The 15193-nt window shown below is 43.4% G+C and overlaps 1 protein-coding gene across 2 annotated transcripts in view; it reads left to right on the top strand.

Annotated features, from left to right (window-relative positions):
* Positions 1 to 15193, top strand: part of AUH (AU RNA binding methylglutaconyl-CoA hydratase) — a 409285-nt gene that overhangs the window by 249332 nt on the left and 144760 nt on the right. The window contains exons 7-8 of one of the 2 annotated variants that reach the window (XM_069762325.1): positions 7387 to 7484; positions 10014 to 10181. The exons of the other annotated variant lie outside the window; for it this stretch is intronic. Of the exons in view, the coding sequence (XP_069618426.1) occupies positions 7387 to 7484; positions 10014 to 10109 (194 nt within the window). The 3' untranslated portion in view covers positions 10110 to 10181. Of the gene's footprint in view, positions 1 to 7386; positions 7485 to 10013; positions 10182 to 15193 lie in introns of those variants that run through there. 2 annotated transcript variants of the gene reach the window in all.

Here is a 15193-nt window from a genome sequence, read left to right as displayed (position 1 = left end):
GGCTCTAGCAAGCTTGTTAGACCATGCGGAGAGCTTTTGTGAGAGCAGACTGACAGGCCGATCCGTTTTTGATGGCCGAGATACGCAGAACATTTTTTGAACAGTGATCCGTATTCAATGCGAGGATATTGTGTGTGTGTGTGTGTGTGTGTGTGTGTGTATATGTATGTATATATATATATATATATATATATATATATATATATATATATATATATATATATATATATATAATCTATCAGTGAGACACATATATACCTATAGTTATATTTCATATAGCGCTAGATGGCAGAAAAGCCGGTAATTCAATTGCCGGCTTTTGCTATCTCCTTATCAAACCCCCCTTTTCTGGGGTGGCTGGGGGCAAATATTTTTAGTCGGGGGGGGCAATAACCATGGTCCCTCTCTAGGCTATTAATATCTGCCCTCAGTCACTGGCTTTCCCACTCTGGCGGAGACAATTGTGCGGGAGCCCACGCCAGTTTTTTCCGTGATTTAACCCTTTATTTTAACACCTAGAGCCCCCAAATTTTGCACACAGACACTTGTAACATTGTTAGTGAGGAATATTATAAAAAAAATAAGGGATATGAAATGGTTTACTGTATCATCTCGCGAGACCGCAATGCACTCTTCAGATCGGAGCGCACGAGGAGCGTCGGTAATCGCTTCGATCCGGGGGCCAACGGAAGGTGAGTATATAACTAACTATTTTTTATTTTAATTCTTTTTTTAACAGGGATATGATGCCCACATTGCTATATACTACGTGGGCTGTGCAATATACTACATACATGGGCTGTGCTATATACTACGTGGCTGTGCAATATACTACGTGGCTGTGCAATATACTACGTGGCTGTGCAATATACTACGTGGGCTGTCATATATTACGTGGCTGTGCTATATACTACGTGGCCGGCCGTGCACAATCAGCGACAGGTCCAGTACGGCCGCGAATTGGCATGGATTTGAACCACGCTTCGCTAATTGGTTGCAGCCTGCCGAATCCTGTGTATTCAATGTATTCTAAAATCTTCATAAATAAACTACATACATATTCTAGAATACCCGATGCATTAGAATCGGGCTACCATCTAATATATGTATGTGTGTGTGTATATATATATATATATATTGTAACGTTGTACCCGCTCAGGTGCGTAGGAGGAAACAGGAGGCACATTCTCTTTAATGTCCATGTGGGTTTATTTGCTCCATAAACCAGCAAGACAGGAACAGAAAGGAAAACAGTCCGTACATCAGGCCGACATAGCATAAAAGTCCATAGAAAAGCTCTGCTCTTCTCAGGCCTGTGGGCACACAGGCTGTGCAACGTCCTGCACTCAGGCTCTATCTGAAGCCACAGACCACTCTGTAGTGTTCAGCCTGGACACATGGAAGTCTGTCCACATTGGCAGACTCCCAAACACTCTCACCACATGGGCTACACACACCTCTTTACATAAGTGTAACCACACCCAGATACCTGTCACATGGCCAGTCAGGTGAGTGTGACATCACCACAGGTTCTTCAACACAAAACCATCTTAGTCTACGTTCACATTAGCGTCGCGTCGCTGTTGCGTCGGCGACGCAGCGGCGACGCGCCCCTATGTTTAACATAGGGGACGCGTGCGTCTTTTTGCACGCGTTTTCCGACACGTGCGTCGTTTTAGACGCTAGCGTCGGACGCAAGAAAACGCTACAAGTTGCATTTTTCTTGCGTCCGATTTCGTCAAAAAACGACGCACGTGTCGCAAAACGCGCGCGTTTTTGCGCTCGTTTGCGCGCGTTTTTCCGTGCGTCGCGCGTTGCGTCGCCGACGCAGGGCGGCGCAACGCTAGTGTGAACGTAGCCTTAGGTATTCAAACACGCCTCTTAGGGTGGGTTTGTAGGTGACTGAACCCACTCTCTCCAGTCACCTGGAAGCCTTCCCAATGTAAACAAATCTCTCAGCAGTAGATCTGCTTGAGCAAAAACATACCCAGGCTTCCATCACAGGGCCACCCACCTCTGCGATACATACCGTCCATTAATCACATGACCTTTAGCCACGCTACAATATATATATATATATATATATATATATATATGTATATATATATATATATCTATACTATGTGTAGACATTAATTTTATCTGTTCTGTTCTAACCTGTCAATGTGATTTTACTGTACACCACACTGAATCGCCGGCTTTTCTATAAAGCACCAGTGCGTATTTCTTGCAAGTCACACTGATGGTCCGTGTGTAATCCGTTTTTTTCTCGTACCCATAGACTTGCATTGGCGATTCTCGGCCGAGATACGCTGACAATCGCAGCATGCTTTGATTTCACTCGGATCCTGAATACGGCCGAGAAAACAATGGATAATAGGAGCTGCCCCATAGATTAACATTGGGCCGAGTGCTATGTGATTTTTTTTATCGCATAGCACTCGTCCGTATTACTGTCTAGTGTGACTCCGACCTTATAATGTATTGCAATGCTAGTGTATTGGGAAAGTCCTATAGCGGGACTAGGTAATAAATAAATTGTAAAAATATATTTTTCTTTAAGTCACAAAATAATAACAATAAAAAATTCTACCCATAAATTTTTTTTTTTTAATGTAAACAAACTAATTAAAGAAGCAAAGTAAACGTTTGGTATTGCAGTGTCCGGAACGACCTGCTGCATAAAACTGTGTTGTGACGGTGTGTGCGACAGAGCAAGCAGGGACAGCAGACCGATGAATAATCCAAGAGACCTTTATTGCAACTAAGAGAGTATTCCGGCAAACAGTGATCAGGTTCTTCAATTTACAATAAGGCCGCAACAAAATAACAAATCCAGGGCGACACCCGATAATCTGACTCCAGGGAAAACAAAACACTAGTTCATAGACAGACACCAGGATCTGGCAGCAGCAGATCCTAGCTCCTCACACCACACAGGTCCCAGAAGAATGATAGTATATCAATGGGCTTATTGTTCCACCCTCTAGGGATCAGCCCCTTGGATGGGTGGAGGGGCTCACACCCATCCTCAAACATTTGTTACCTGGAGCTGAAAGTACAAAAGAGGCTCCAGATGTCCAGTCCCAGCCAGTCTGAGAAGCCCCCTGCAGAGAGCAACAAAGGAACACAATGCCCCCCACCAGAAGCAGGGTAGGAAATGTTAATGAAGTATGGTCTATGAAATCAGGGCAGGGGTGGTACTCCGTTACATGTGTGACACACTTGTAGTGTCAATATGATCACTGCTGCCACTTATGAATTTATTGGGGGGGGGGGGTGCAGTTTGCAAAATGAAGTCACTTATGGGGGCTTTCTGCTGTTCTGGCACCTCAGTGGCTCAGCTGGTGTGACAAGGTACCGTAAAACCATTCCAGAAATATCTGAACTCTAGGATGACATTTCTTCCCTTCTGAGCTTTGCACTGTGCCCCAAAAGTAGCTTTAGACCACACATGAGATATGTGTACTCAGGAAAAATTGCACATCAAATTGTTTTGATTAGCTAATATGCCCGTAATAGGCGCGGGCGGAATCGAGATCCACCCGCGCCTATTAACTAGTTAACTCTGACAGTGGCATTTAACGCACGCTTCCAGACATCCGGAAATACGTGCACCGCTGACCCCATCACTTGATTGGGGGTCATCAGTTTATTGGCATAACAACCAGAGTTCTCCTGGAAACCCCTATGGTTGTTGATGTCGGATTGCTATGAGCGCCACCCTGGCCATATTGATCGAAAAATAAAAAAGTTATGGCTCTGGAAAGGAGGGGAGCGAAAAACAAAAACGAAAAAAAGCTTCAGAGGTTAAGGGGTTAATCAACAACCACAAGACCAAGACGGATTTCATCAACCAAGGTATCCTTTTAATCAGTATAACGGTGCCAACCTGACACTGTCTTTAGGTCACTGTGCACAATCCTGCTGACAGGTTACCTTTAAGACTAAACACTGTTCTTAATTCAGTAAAAGATCGTAATAAGTCATTTTAGGACTGCCACTAAATGCTCTTAGTATGAGGTCAGCTTGCGCCTGATCCATGTCATGTCTCTCAATGTTATGTCCCCTGGCCAGTTAAGGATTTGAATCTCTATTAATCCATCTTTTTATGGGGAACTGAATGCGAGATAGTTTCTCAGACATTTAGAAAACGTAATTTACATGAATCACAGTCCCATGTGGATTAAATTTAGTTGATCTACTGCCCACTAGACACGTTTTTCCATTCTCATGTAACAATAAAATTCTTTAAATGCTACTGCTGTATCTCATATGTTAGGTATAAGTGCATACATTAGAAAGGATTTCCAGTTGTTACTTTAAAAATCATACAAAACTTAGTAAAATTGCTATTTTATTTTTCTTGCTTGCCAGCTCATTCGTTGATGTTATCCTAGCTCCAGTAAGGCATAGCTGTGATGTGTGACTACAGCTTAGCTACAGTGCTTACAGGGAGTGTGAAGTAGTCAGAGACACACTTCCTGTCTCATCAGTGATCTAGGCTGGTACTCTTATTAGCTATCAATGTATCTATATGAAATCATGTAACTCAGGGTTGCCAACTGTCCAAAAATTTCAGGATAGTCCGTAAAAATAAAGCCCTTTTTTGACACGTTTGTAAAAAATGTTTTAAGGCATTCGTGATTCTTTTTTTATTAAAGCTGAAGTAACTTATACTGATTGACTGCAATTATCATAATTTTAAAGTTCACAGTGACTGCAGCTGATGCCTTAATACAGACCTTTGCAAATGCCACATCCAGCCCTCTGGCTGTCTCAGTCCGTCCCGTGAATGGGGCTGAAAACCTGAGGTCCGCGGGCCGCACCGTGCTTGCTCGCTGTCTCCCGAAGTCAGCATTGATGGAGGAGGGTCCTTCGGCCACTTCCTCCACCAATCCACGTGTGAAGCAGCTGGCGCGATGATGTCATGTCATCGTGTGAGCTGTGTACCGCTGGAGAGCCAGCGAATTGGAGATAGCAGCAGAAGAAGCAGGGCGCCTGGGAACGGGACCGAGGTGAGTATGTGTTTTTTTTCTTTTTTTCATGTGTATGAACAAGGGGATTCTATGGGGGTGAACATGGGGATTCTATGGGGGTGACATGCAGCACACAGGAATTCTATGGAGGTGACATGCAGCACACGGGAATTCTATGGGGGTGACATGCAGCACATGGGAATTTTATGGGGTGACATGCAGCACACGGGAATTCTATGGGGGTGTCATGCTGCACACGGGGAGGCTATGGGAGTGTCATGCTGCACACGGGGAGGCTATGGGGGTGTCATGCTGCACACGGGGAGGCTAAGGGGGTATCATGCTGCACATGGGGAGGCTATGGGAAGGCTGTATACTGTCAAGCAATATATGGGGAGGCTGTGTGGGGCTCAGTCAGTATATGGGGAGGCTGTGAGGACTTCATGCAGTATATGGGATGCTGTATTTGGCCTCATTGAGTATGTGGCGAGACTGGGGCTCATGCTGTACATAAGAAGGCTGTGTGGGGATCATGCAGTATATGGGGAGGCTGTGGGGCTCATGCAGTATATGGGGAGACTGTGTGGGGCTCATGCTGGACATGGGGAGGCTGTGTGGGGCTCATGCTGGACATGGGGAGGCTGTGTGGGGCTCATGCTGGACATGGGGAGGCTGTGTGAGGCTCCTGCTGAAAATAAGGGGCTGTGGGGAGGTTCAAAGACATATAGGGTGGTGTCAGCATACTTAATTGTATCACTTAATATTGATTAATAATTATTAAAAATTAATATTGAGTAGAATTAATTTCAAGCAATTAGTTCGGCCCTCCACAATAGTCATGGTCTATCATGTGGCCCCTCGGGAAAATTGGGAAAATTAATCGCCCACCCCTTCCTTAATATCACAATTATGTGCTGCAGACATGGATTTTTTATATTCCTAATGATGTATTATGATTTTCCAATGTGTCCATAAATAAAATGCCTTGACAATAAACCTGCAATTTCATCTACTATAACTCGTGACCTACTTCCAGAGAGCACAGAAATACTTCCAATCCGGTTACCTTTGTTTAATATTCTATGAAAGTTTCTGCATCTGGTCTTTAGGCTTTTTAACTCCTTTCCAACATCGGGCTTAATAGTACACTGATGTCGGACACTCTCCCTTTGAGGTGGGTACCGGCGGTGAGCTCACGTCTTTTTTGGCACATGTCAGGTGTTTTGAAAGGCTATAAAGAAAAAGAACCCAGCACTCAACTGATGCTTTAGTGCAATTTTAATCGTAGTAGTACCCAATAAACGTTTCGGTCCTTGAATGGACCTTCGTCAGTAACGTACTGTAGAATAATAGAATAGACCGTATGGTCATAGGGTACAAAAAAGCAGCGTCTTATGTGTGAGTCAGATAGGAGCGGTACTGAGGAGACCGAGCTGGATGGTGGTGCTGTCAGACGCGGTGTCTGAAAGGCTGACATGTGCCACTAACAGCCATGGGTGGCTTAGTGATTCACCCACGGATGTTAACCCATTAAATGCCACTGTCAAAACTCTGACAGCAGCATTGAACACGTGCTTCTGGAAATCCCGCCCATTGGCACCCGTGTCACATTACAGCGGGTCGCCGATGGGTTGGCATGACAACCAGTAGACCTCCATTGGTGTCACTGCTGGATTGGTGGTTGGCGCTCATAGCAAATCAGTAATTCTGCTACATACAGGCAGTCTCATCATCGCCTGTATGTAGCAGAGGCGATCGGGTTACGGCAGCTTCTTGTCTCCCATGGAGAATATTGAAGCACGCCAAAAGTAAGAAATTTAAAAAAAAAAAAAAAGTTCAAATCACTCCCCTTCCGCCCCATTTAAAATAAAACAATAAAAAAATCAAACATACATATATTTGGTATTTCTGCCTTCAGAATCGCCGGATCTATCAATATAACAAAATAATTAACCCGATCATTAAGTGGTGTATCAAGAATAAAAAAGTCAAAACTCCCGAATTACGTTTTTTTGGTCGCTGCGACATTGCATTAAAATGCAATAATGGGCGATCAAAAGATCATATCTACCCAAAAATGGTATCTTTAAAAATTCCAGCTCGGCACGCAAAAAATAAGCCTTCACTCAACCAGAGATCAGGAATAATAGAGAAGCTACGGGTATCGCAAAATGGCACAATTTTTTTTTTTTTTAATAAATTTTGGAATTTTTTTTCACCACTTAAATAAAAAAAATAACCTAGACATGTTTGGTGTCAATGAACTCGTAATGACCTGGAGAATCATAATGGCAGGTCAGTTTTAGCATTTAGTGAACCTAGCAAAAAAGCCAAACAAAAAACAAGTGTGGGATTGCATTTTGTTTTGCTATTTCACAGCACTTGGAATTTTTTTCCTGTTTTCCAGTACACGATATGTTAAAACCAAAGGTGGTGTTCAAAAGTACAACTCGTCCCGCAAAAAACAAGCCCTCATATGGCCATATTGATGGAAAAATAAAAAAGGTATGGTTCTGGGAAGGAGAGCAAAAATGAAAATACCTCCGGTCATAAAGGGGTTAAGTGTTGTCTCGCACAACGTCACAAAGTGAACAATTGCACCTTTATTCATCACATTTTTAAGCTATTGCTCTCTTGCATTTCTTTACATAAATAATATTGTCGGTCCATGATCTTTGGGTAAACACTCCTAAAAAAATAAGAAGTCAAGTTGATAGCACTTATTGAGTGTACAGTACAGTTGATTTTTCAGTACAGCAGGATTGGAATTGTGATAAACTACTTGCTTCTAAATTACGGTAATAATGAGATTTTTAGGTAAATTCTCCACAATTACTTAGATGAAGTATTGCAGAAGATAACCTGTAGTATCAAATACTTTCAGTATATATTTTGTTCTTATTGCAGCATCAGGAAGATGCTTCTTATTGGAAGCATCAGAAGAGCTTGGTACATGTGCGCCTGAACAGTTATTACTGACATCTAACAGTTTGTGGTCTATCTAGTGTCTGAAGACTACAGCCAAAGTTTTCTGTACAAAGTTCTGAGATGTTACATTGGGATTCGGTCATATCTGAATGTAAAAGTAGACCCAGTAGAATAATTTAAACACTGTAGTACCAGTGTCGAGCTCAGAAGCATCTACCTAAGAATTTGGCTTTTTAGCAAAGTGAGTTCTGAAGTTAATAAAGTCTAATGCAGTGTTCCTCAGCTCCAGTCTTCAAGTCCCACCAGCAAATCATGGTTCCCGGATTTCCTTAGTATTGCATAGATTATGGAATTACAGTTTACTTTAAGGACTGGGGTTGTGGAACACCGGTCTCATGGATTCTGACAAATTCGGATACAGGGTGTCATTTGAAATTTGATTACTGTTTCTCGACAGTAAAATTCAATAAGGGAGATGTATCTAAACTGGTGGAGTAGTTTATCTTAGAAATCAGATCAGATTATACCTCTTATTAAAAAAGAAAATGAAATCCGCTACCTCCATTTTTACTTGGCACCAGAAAGTAGTTGCATAGATTATCAAAGTTTAATCTGGAACCATGTGATTGTTTACAACTTTAAGGATACCATGATCAATGGGAAATACTTAGAGATGAGGAAGTGGTGTGGTGTAATAGTGGTTATATGGAGCTGACCTGCATATCTTTGCTTGGGACTGCAGAGAGGTTATTTTGTCCTTCAGAGAACAGATGCTCTACACTCCAAATACATTATATGAGCAGTATGGATTAAATGCCTGTGACTTGATATCCTTCTGCCGTAGCATTTAAGTATTATATATTATTTTGAGGAACATCCTGCTTTTCTTCTTAATGTACCGTATATGCCTGTCTTGAGTAAATCCACAAATGTCCATGAGTCACACTACTACAGATGTGCTTACTAAGTGTACCTATCACCAGAGTTCACATTATAAACCACATAAATCTCCACTGCAGCAGCCATTGATTGATCACAGCGTCATCCATAGTGTCAGTGCTGTCGCCCGCTAATTGGTTGGAGCAGTCACTTGCCAACAACAGTGGAGTAGGAGAGGAGTTGGCTATGAGAGCCAACCAGCAGGACGAAGAAGTGGTGGGAGATCAGAACGGAGAAGGTGCTGCTTATTGTTTATACCAAACATAAAGGGTATAAAACCACTTTAATAACAAGATTATACAGCCATGTGTATTTTCAAAGTAGAAACTTCATTCTCATAGCTTAGAGCTCAAATTATGTTGTAATCACACGCTTGTGGAACTTTGATTGAATTTTCACTCACATATTGCGAAAGGTTAAAACACCCCTCATTGTTTTTTTTTTAATTTCAGGGCTGGAGTGGTGCTACTAATCTAAGTTCCCTGACCCGAGTCTTATAACCAGCCGCTGTCTTCAGCTCTTCCCAGGGCTGCTTTTGTCCCTTTCTGCCATTTTGCAACCATAACTTCCAACTGATCATAAGTCAGAGGTAACGTTGCGGTCACAAGCTCTCAATGCAGCCAGTCAGAACGAGGCTCTCATAGACTTGCATTCAGCTGTGTCTTCCAGATCACCCAGTAAACACTGGAGAGTTTCGGCAGGTCACAATCTGTTGGAGACCGACCAACGCGGCGCCAGGAACAGTTGAAATATGGCAGCTGGTAAGAATAAGACTAAGTGCATGGAATTTACATTGGTGGCACCGCAAAAAATGTGCTTTAAATCAAAAGTCCACAGCACAACTCACTGCACGGTCGATGCAGAGTGTAGATTTTGGTCTGGAATTGTAGGATACTTCTGTCCCTGATAATGTACACTCTATTGCTCCAGCCTGAGACATTTCACACTTTAGCGTTCAGATTGGGCAGTGTGATAATATATGTGGATGTCGTACTCCTAAAGATGCAGAGTATTCAGCTGGAGTGTGGACAATACATCCCAAGTACTAATGTAAATTCTTCTACAATTAGAGCTGCTCTTGAAATTTTGTGTATTTTATTTTAAAGCACAAGTTATCAGGGCACAGATATAATGCATTCATTGCTGCAATATTCGTTATATTTATAGATGACGCTCTTGGCATTGCAAACCAAGCTCTCTGCAATATATCCTCTGAACAGGAAGAACACACTTTCAGTTACCAAAAAAAATTCCTCATTTTGACCCATAATGTGTAAACAAGCTATTTAAATCTGCAACTAATAAAATGGCCACTTTGATTATAATTGGTACTTATTCCGCTATTATTGGCTATTATTATTCGCTGCCGTCTTGCACAGCCATTTGCCCGTGAACAATGTGGACTGATTGGTAACCTTACTTTACCACTAACTACTGAACAACTGAAAGCAACCATTAAATCTTACAGAACATTGCTAAACCCTCAAAGAAAAGAACGATGAAGGAAATGTATGTGAAAACGGTGAAGCGAAGACTCCAGTGTAATGACATTTTATGAAGTTCTCTATAACCATGAACCTATACGCTCAATTATAGTGTTTCAATTTCCTAGAAATAAATGCTGCATACAAAAGCACAGCTGCAACACAAGCCCAGATGTAAGCTTTCACAGAAAGGTTTATTTTAGATCTTCCCATATATTACTGACAAAAGCACATATTCATGAAGAATATTTATTTTTATGCCCTTCATTTTTTTTTACTGTTAAGTTGAACACAAATTACAACATTATTACATATTACAACAGTGTATAGCAATAGATTACATGTTGCTACATATTACAGTATATCATATATTGTATAACAATTTGCACAATACATATGGCTTTGTGGTTACAGTGGTTAGTTCTGTAGATGTGCAGCACTGGGTCTGTGGAATTCCAACTAGGCAATATTTGCATGTATACTACTTATATAGAAATGTGCAAGGTTCATAATCAGTACAAAAAATATTCTTTATTGAATAACATAATATGTTGGAAACATAAAAATAGACACCGAAGTGTCAGACATACACTACCGTTCAAAAGTTTAGGGTCACCCAGACAATTTTGTGTTTTCCATGAAAACTCACTTTTATTAATCAAATGAGTTGCCAAATGAATTGAAAATCTAGTCCAGACATTGACAAGGTTCAAAAAAAGATTTTTATTTGAAATAATAACTTTCTCCTTCAAACTTTGCTTTCGTCAAAGAATGCTCCCTTTGCAGCAATTACAGCATTGCAGTCCTTTGTCATTCTAGCAGTTAATTTGCTGAGGTAATCAGGAGAAATTTCACCCCATGCTTCCAGAAGCCCCTCCCACAAGTTGCGTACCATACAGTCAAGCTGCTCCCACAACAGCTCAATGGGGTTGAGATCTGGTGACTGCGCTGGCCACTCCATTACAGATAGAATACCAGCTGCATGCTTCTTCCCTAAATAGTTCTTGCATAATTTGGAGGTGTGCTTTGGGTCATTGTCCTGCTGTAGGATGAAATTGGCTCCAATCAAGCGCTGTCCACAGGGTATGGCATGGTGTTGCAAAATGGAGATATAACCTTCCTTATTCAAAATCCCTTTTACCTTCAGCAAATCTCCCACTTTATCAGCATCAAAGCAACCCCAGACCATCACATTACTTCCACCATGCTTGACAGATGGCGTCAGATACTCTTCCAGCATCTTTTCACTTTTTCTGTGTCTCACAAATCTTTTTCTGTGTGATCCCAACACCTCAAACTTGGATTCGTCTGTCCTTAGCACTTTTTTCCAAACTTCCTCTGTCCAATGTCTGTGTTCTTTTGCCCATATTAATGTTTTCCTTTTATTAGGCAGTCTCCTATATGGCTTTTCCTTTGCCACTCTGCCCTCAAGGCCAGCATCCCGGAGTCGCCTCTTCACTGTAGACGTTGACACTGGCGTTTTGCATGTACTATTTAACCCCTTCCCGACCTTTGACGCAGCGTATGCATCATGAAAATCTGTGCCAATCCGACCTGTGACGCAGCATATGTGTCATGGTCGGATCGTGCTACTGCAGGTCAGGTGAAAGGGTTAACTGTAATTTCTCTAGTCACCTTCCACGACAGCCACTTCGGAGGATGTCTTCCCCGCCCTAATAGGGGACAGGAACACAAGAGGTTAAATACCCCTCCCCTTCCTGCACCGCCAGTGTTTTCCTGTCCCCTATGGGGGCATGAAGAGATTCTGAAGGGGCTGCCGTGGCTGGCGACGGAGCTCCACTTACCGGGAAAGCCGGGCGGCTTGAAGGTCGGGCTTCCCTCCTCGAATAATGCCGCTCCTGTCTCCTCTCTTCTGAGGGACTCGGGACCTTCCCGCCCCTCCGGCGCTCCCTTCGGGAGTAATGCGGGGTGGTGACGTGCTTGCCGGGGGCCTCCTGCAGCCCCCCGGTTCCCTCCTCCCATGGCTGCAGCGCTGGAGGTGGCGCGCATCCCGGGCTGTGGCCGGAGGCCTGATGACTTCCGGGTTAACGTGCGTCACTTCCGGTTCAATAAGGAAGCGTTCCATGGAGCGCACGCCGGCCAGCAATGGCGTCCAGCAGCAAAAGCACGCCATACAAACAGCGTTTCGGGGGCGTTCCAGGACCCTACCCCAATCGGGCCACACTTGGGGGGAGGAGCACTACACGCTGGGACCACCGATCCTTTATAAAGAGATCCGGGTAGCAAGGTAAGCTGTCTGACTGTTAACACTGACGGACATGGACGGTGACAGACCCCCTTGCTCTGCATCTGCAGATGCCAGCGTTCCCCCTCCTACCAAAGTAAGTAGCAGGTGTCGGGCCCAGCTATCCCTTATATACGTATGTGCATTCATGTATATATGTATATGTAGATATATACCTCTAAGTGGCTTAGCAAACCCTCTCTCTCTCTCTCTCTCATAGGGAGAAAAGGTTTCCGACCCTAAAAAGTCAAGCCGCAAATGTAAAGTGTGTACGGCCAGACTCCCATCAACATACTGGAAAAAGCTCTGCCAATCCTGTACGGATGAGGTCCTGCGCGCTGAACAACCCTCGCTGTTGGATAGCATTATATCCCTCATTAAAGATGAGGTCGATTCTTCTATGGCTACCTTCTCACAGATGTCGGTGCCTCAGCCACCCCCTCCAAAAAAGAGGAAAAAAGCCCCAGTAGAATCCGACCTGGACTCGGGAGAGATCCAGTCCTCAGGTTCAGAGGATAACTGGGAAAACGAAGGCTCCACTTCTACCCCCACTTGTAAATCAGAAAGCAAAAAATATTATTTTAGCTCTGAGGACATGAGTGACCTAATCGGTTTAGTAAGAAGCACCATGGTGGTAGAGGATGAAGAAGTTACACTCACAGTACATGATGAGATGTTTAAGGGTCTGAAACCCAAAGATCAAAAAGGGTTTCCAGTGCATAAGAATTTACGAGATCTAATTCTGCATGAATGGGAACACCCTGAAAAAGGTCTGACTGTACCATCGGAACTAAAAAAACGATACCCATTGGATGGGGATAACTCCTTATGGGAGACCCCGAAAGTGGATGTTCAGGTGTCTAGGGTAACTAAAAAAAACTGCCCTCCCCTTTGAGGACTCTTCGCAACTCAAGGATCCGATGGATCGTAAAATAGAGAGTTTATTAAAAAAGTCCTGGGACACCTCCACAAATCTGCTGAAGTCTAATATAGCCTCTACTTGCGTGGCCAGATCTCTATTTATCTGGTTACGCAAACTTGAGGATCACTTGACTCAATGCACCCCAAGAGAGGAGATTTTAGACTCTCTACCCTTACTACAGAAAGCAACGGGGTTCCTAGCCGATGCTTCTGCTGAATCGGTTTGAGTCGCCGCGAAAGCTGCCATTCTCTCTAACTCATCCAGGAGAGCACTCTGGATAAAATCCTGGGGAGGCGATTTTGTCTCCAAGTCCAAATTATGTAGCATACCCTTTCAGGGTCATAATGTATTTGGACCCGTTCTGGACGATATTTTGGATGAGGCGGCAGATATAAAGAAATCTCTCCCTGAGCAGAAAATCCCAAAAAAAACGCTTTTTTCGTCCCTCGTGTGATCAATCCTAACAGAGAGGAAAAGGCAAAACGGGAAGGTGGAGTTATCCTAAGGGAGGCAGGGGAAAAAATATCCTGGCCCCTCAGGCCCAGCAAACCCCAGATAAGCAATGACTGTACTCCGGTCGGGGGTCGACTCTCACGATTTTTCACCGAGTGGCAAAACGTCTCCACAAATCAGTGGGTCCTTCGTACCATTCAAGAGGGATTAAAAATAGAATTCGTGAGACCACCCCCACAATGCTTAAAGATAACCTCCCTTCAAAACCCAGATCTCCAAAACTCATTGTTACAAGATCTACAAAAACGAATGCAATCAAATGTGATTTCTCAGGTGCCGAAGTTAAAGGAAGGACGTGGTCATTATTCACGCCTTTTTCTAATAACCAAGCCGTCGGGGAAAAACAGAATTATCATAAATTTGAAACCCTTAAACGAATCAGTCCGATACAGGAGATTCAAAATGGAGACAGTCAAATCAGTAATCCCCCTCATCGGTCAAAATTGGATGATGGCGACTGTGGACCTGAGGGATGAGTATTACCATGTGCCAATCCATCCAGAGCACAGGAAATTCCTCAGGTTCGCAGTCTCCAAGGGTCACCAAATCAAACATTTTCAGATCAATGTTCTCCCCTTTGGCATCTCTTCGGCCCCACAGGTTTTCACAAAGATTATGGCGAAAGCGATAATCTTCATCCGTCAACAGGGAATATGCATAGTCCCGTATCTAGACGACCTGCTTATCATGACTCCATCTGCCTCCCGTCTGGAAACAGACGTATCAAAGTCCCTAGAGATATTACAAACCCTGGGTTGGATCCCAAATCTGGAGAAATCGGAGGTCCATCCCTCCACAAGAAGAAATTTCTGGGGGTGCTACTGGACTCTGATGTAAGAACATCTTTTCTACCCAAAGATCATCAAATCAACCTTGTCCGTAAGGTAACCAAGTTCAGAGGCCAGCGTGCACCGACCCTTAGAGAATCGATGTCTGTACTAGGGTCCCTGACCGCATGTATACAATCGGTTTCCTGGGCCCAGGCTCACACACGAACTCTCCAAACTTATGTTCTCCTACATTCCAGGAGACGACAGACTCCATTGAGTCAGAAGATATTTCTCCCTGGCCATGTGAAATCAGCACTAAAATGGTGGCTAGATTACCAAAATCTCCAGAGAGGGGTCATCTGGGACCACCTTCCCCTAAAAACACTCCGCTCAGATGCCAGCAAAAGAGGCTG

This window comes from Ranitomeya imitator, chromosome 1, assembly GCF_032444005.1.
Source record: "Ranitomeya imitator isolate aRanImi1 chromosome 1, aRanImi1.pri, whole genome shotgun sequence".
In the NCBI taxonomy this organism is placed as follows: Eukaryota; Metazoa; Chordata; class Amphibia; order Anura; family Dendrobatidae; genus Ranitomeya; species Ranitomeya imitator.
This window is presented reverse-complemented; position numbering and strand designations above follow the sequence as displayed.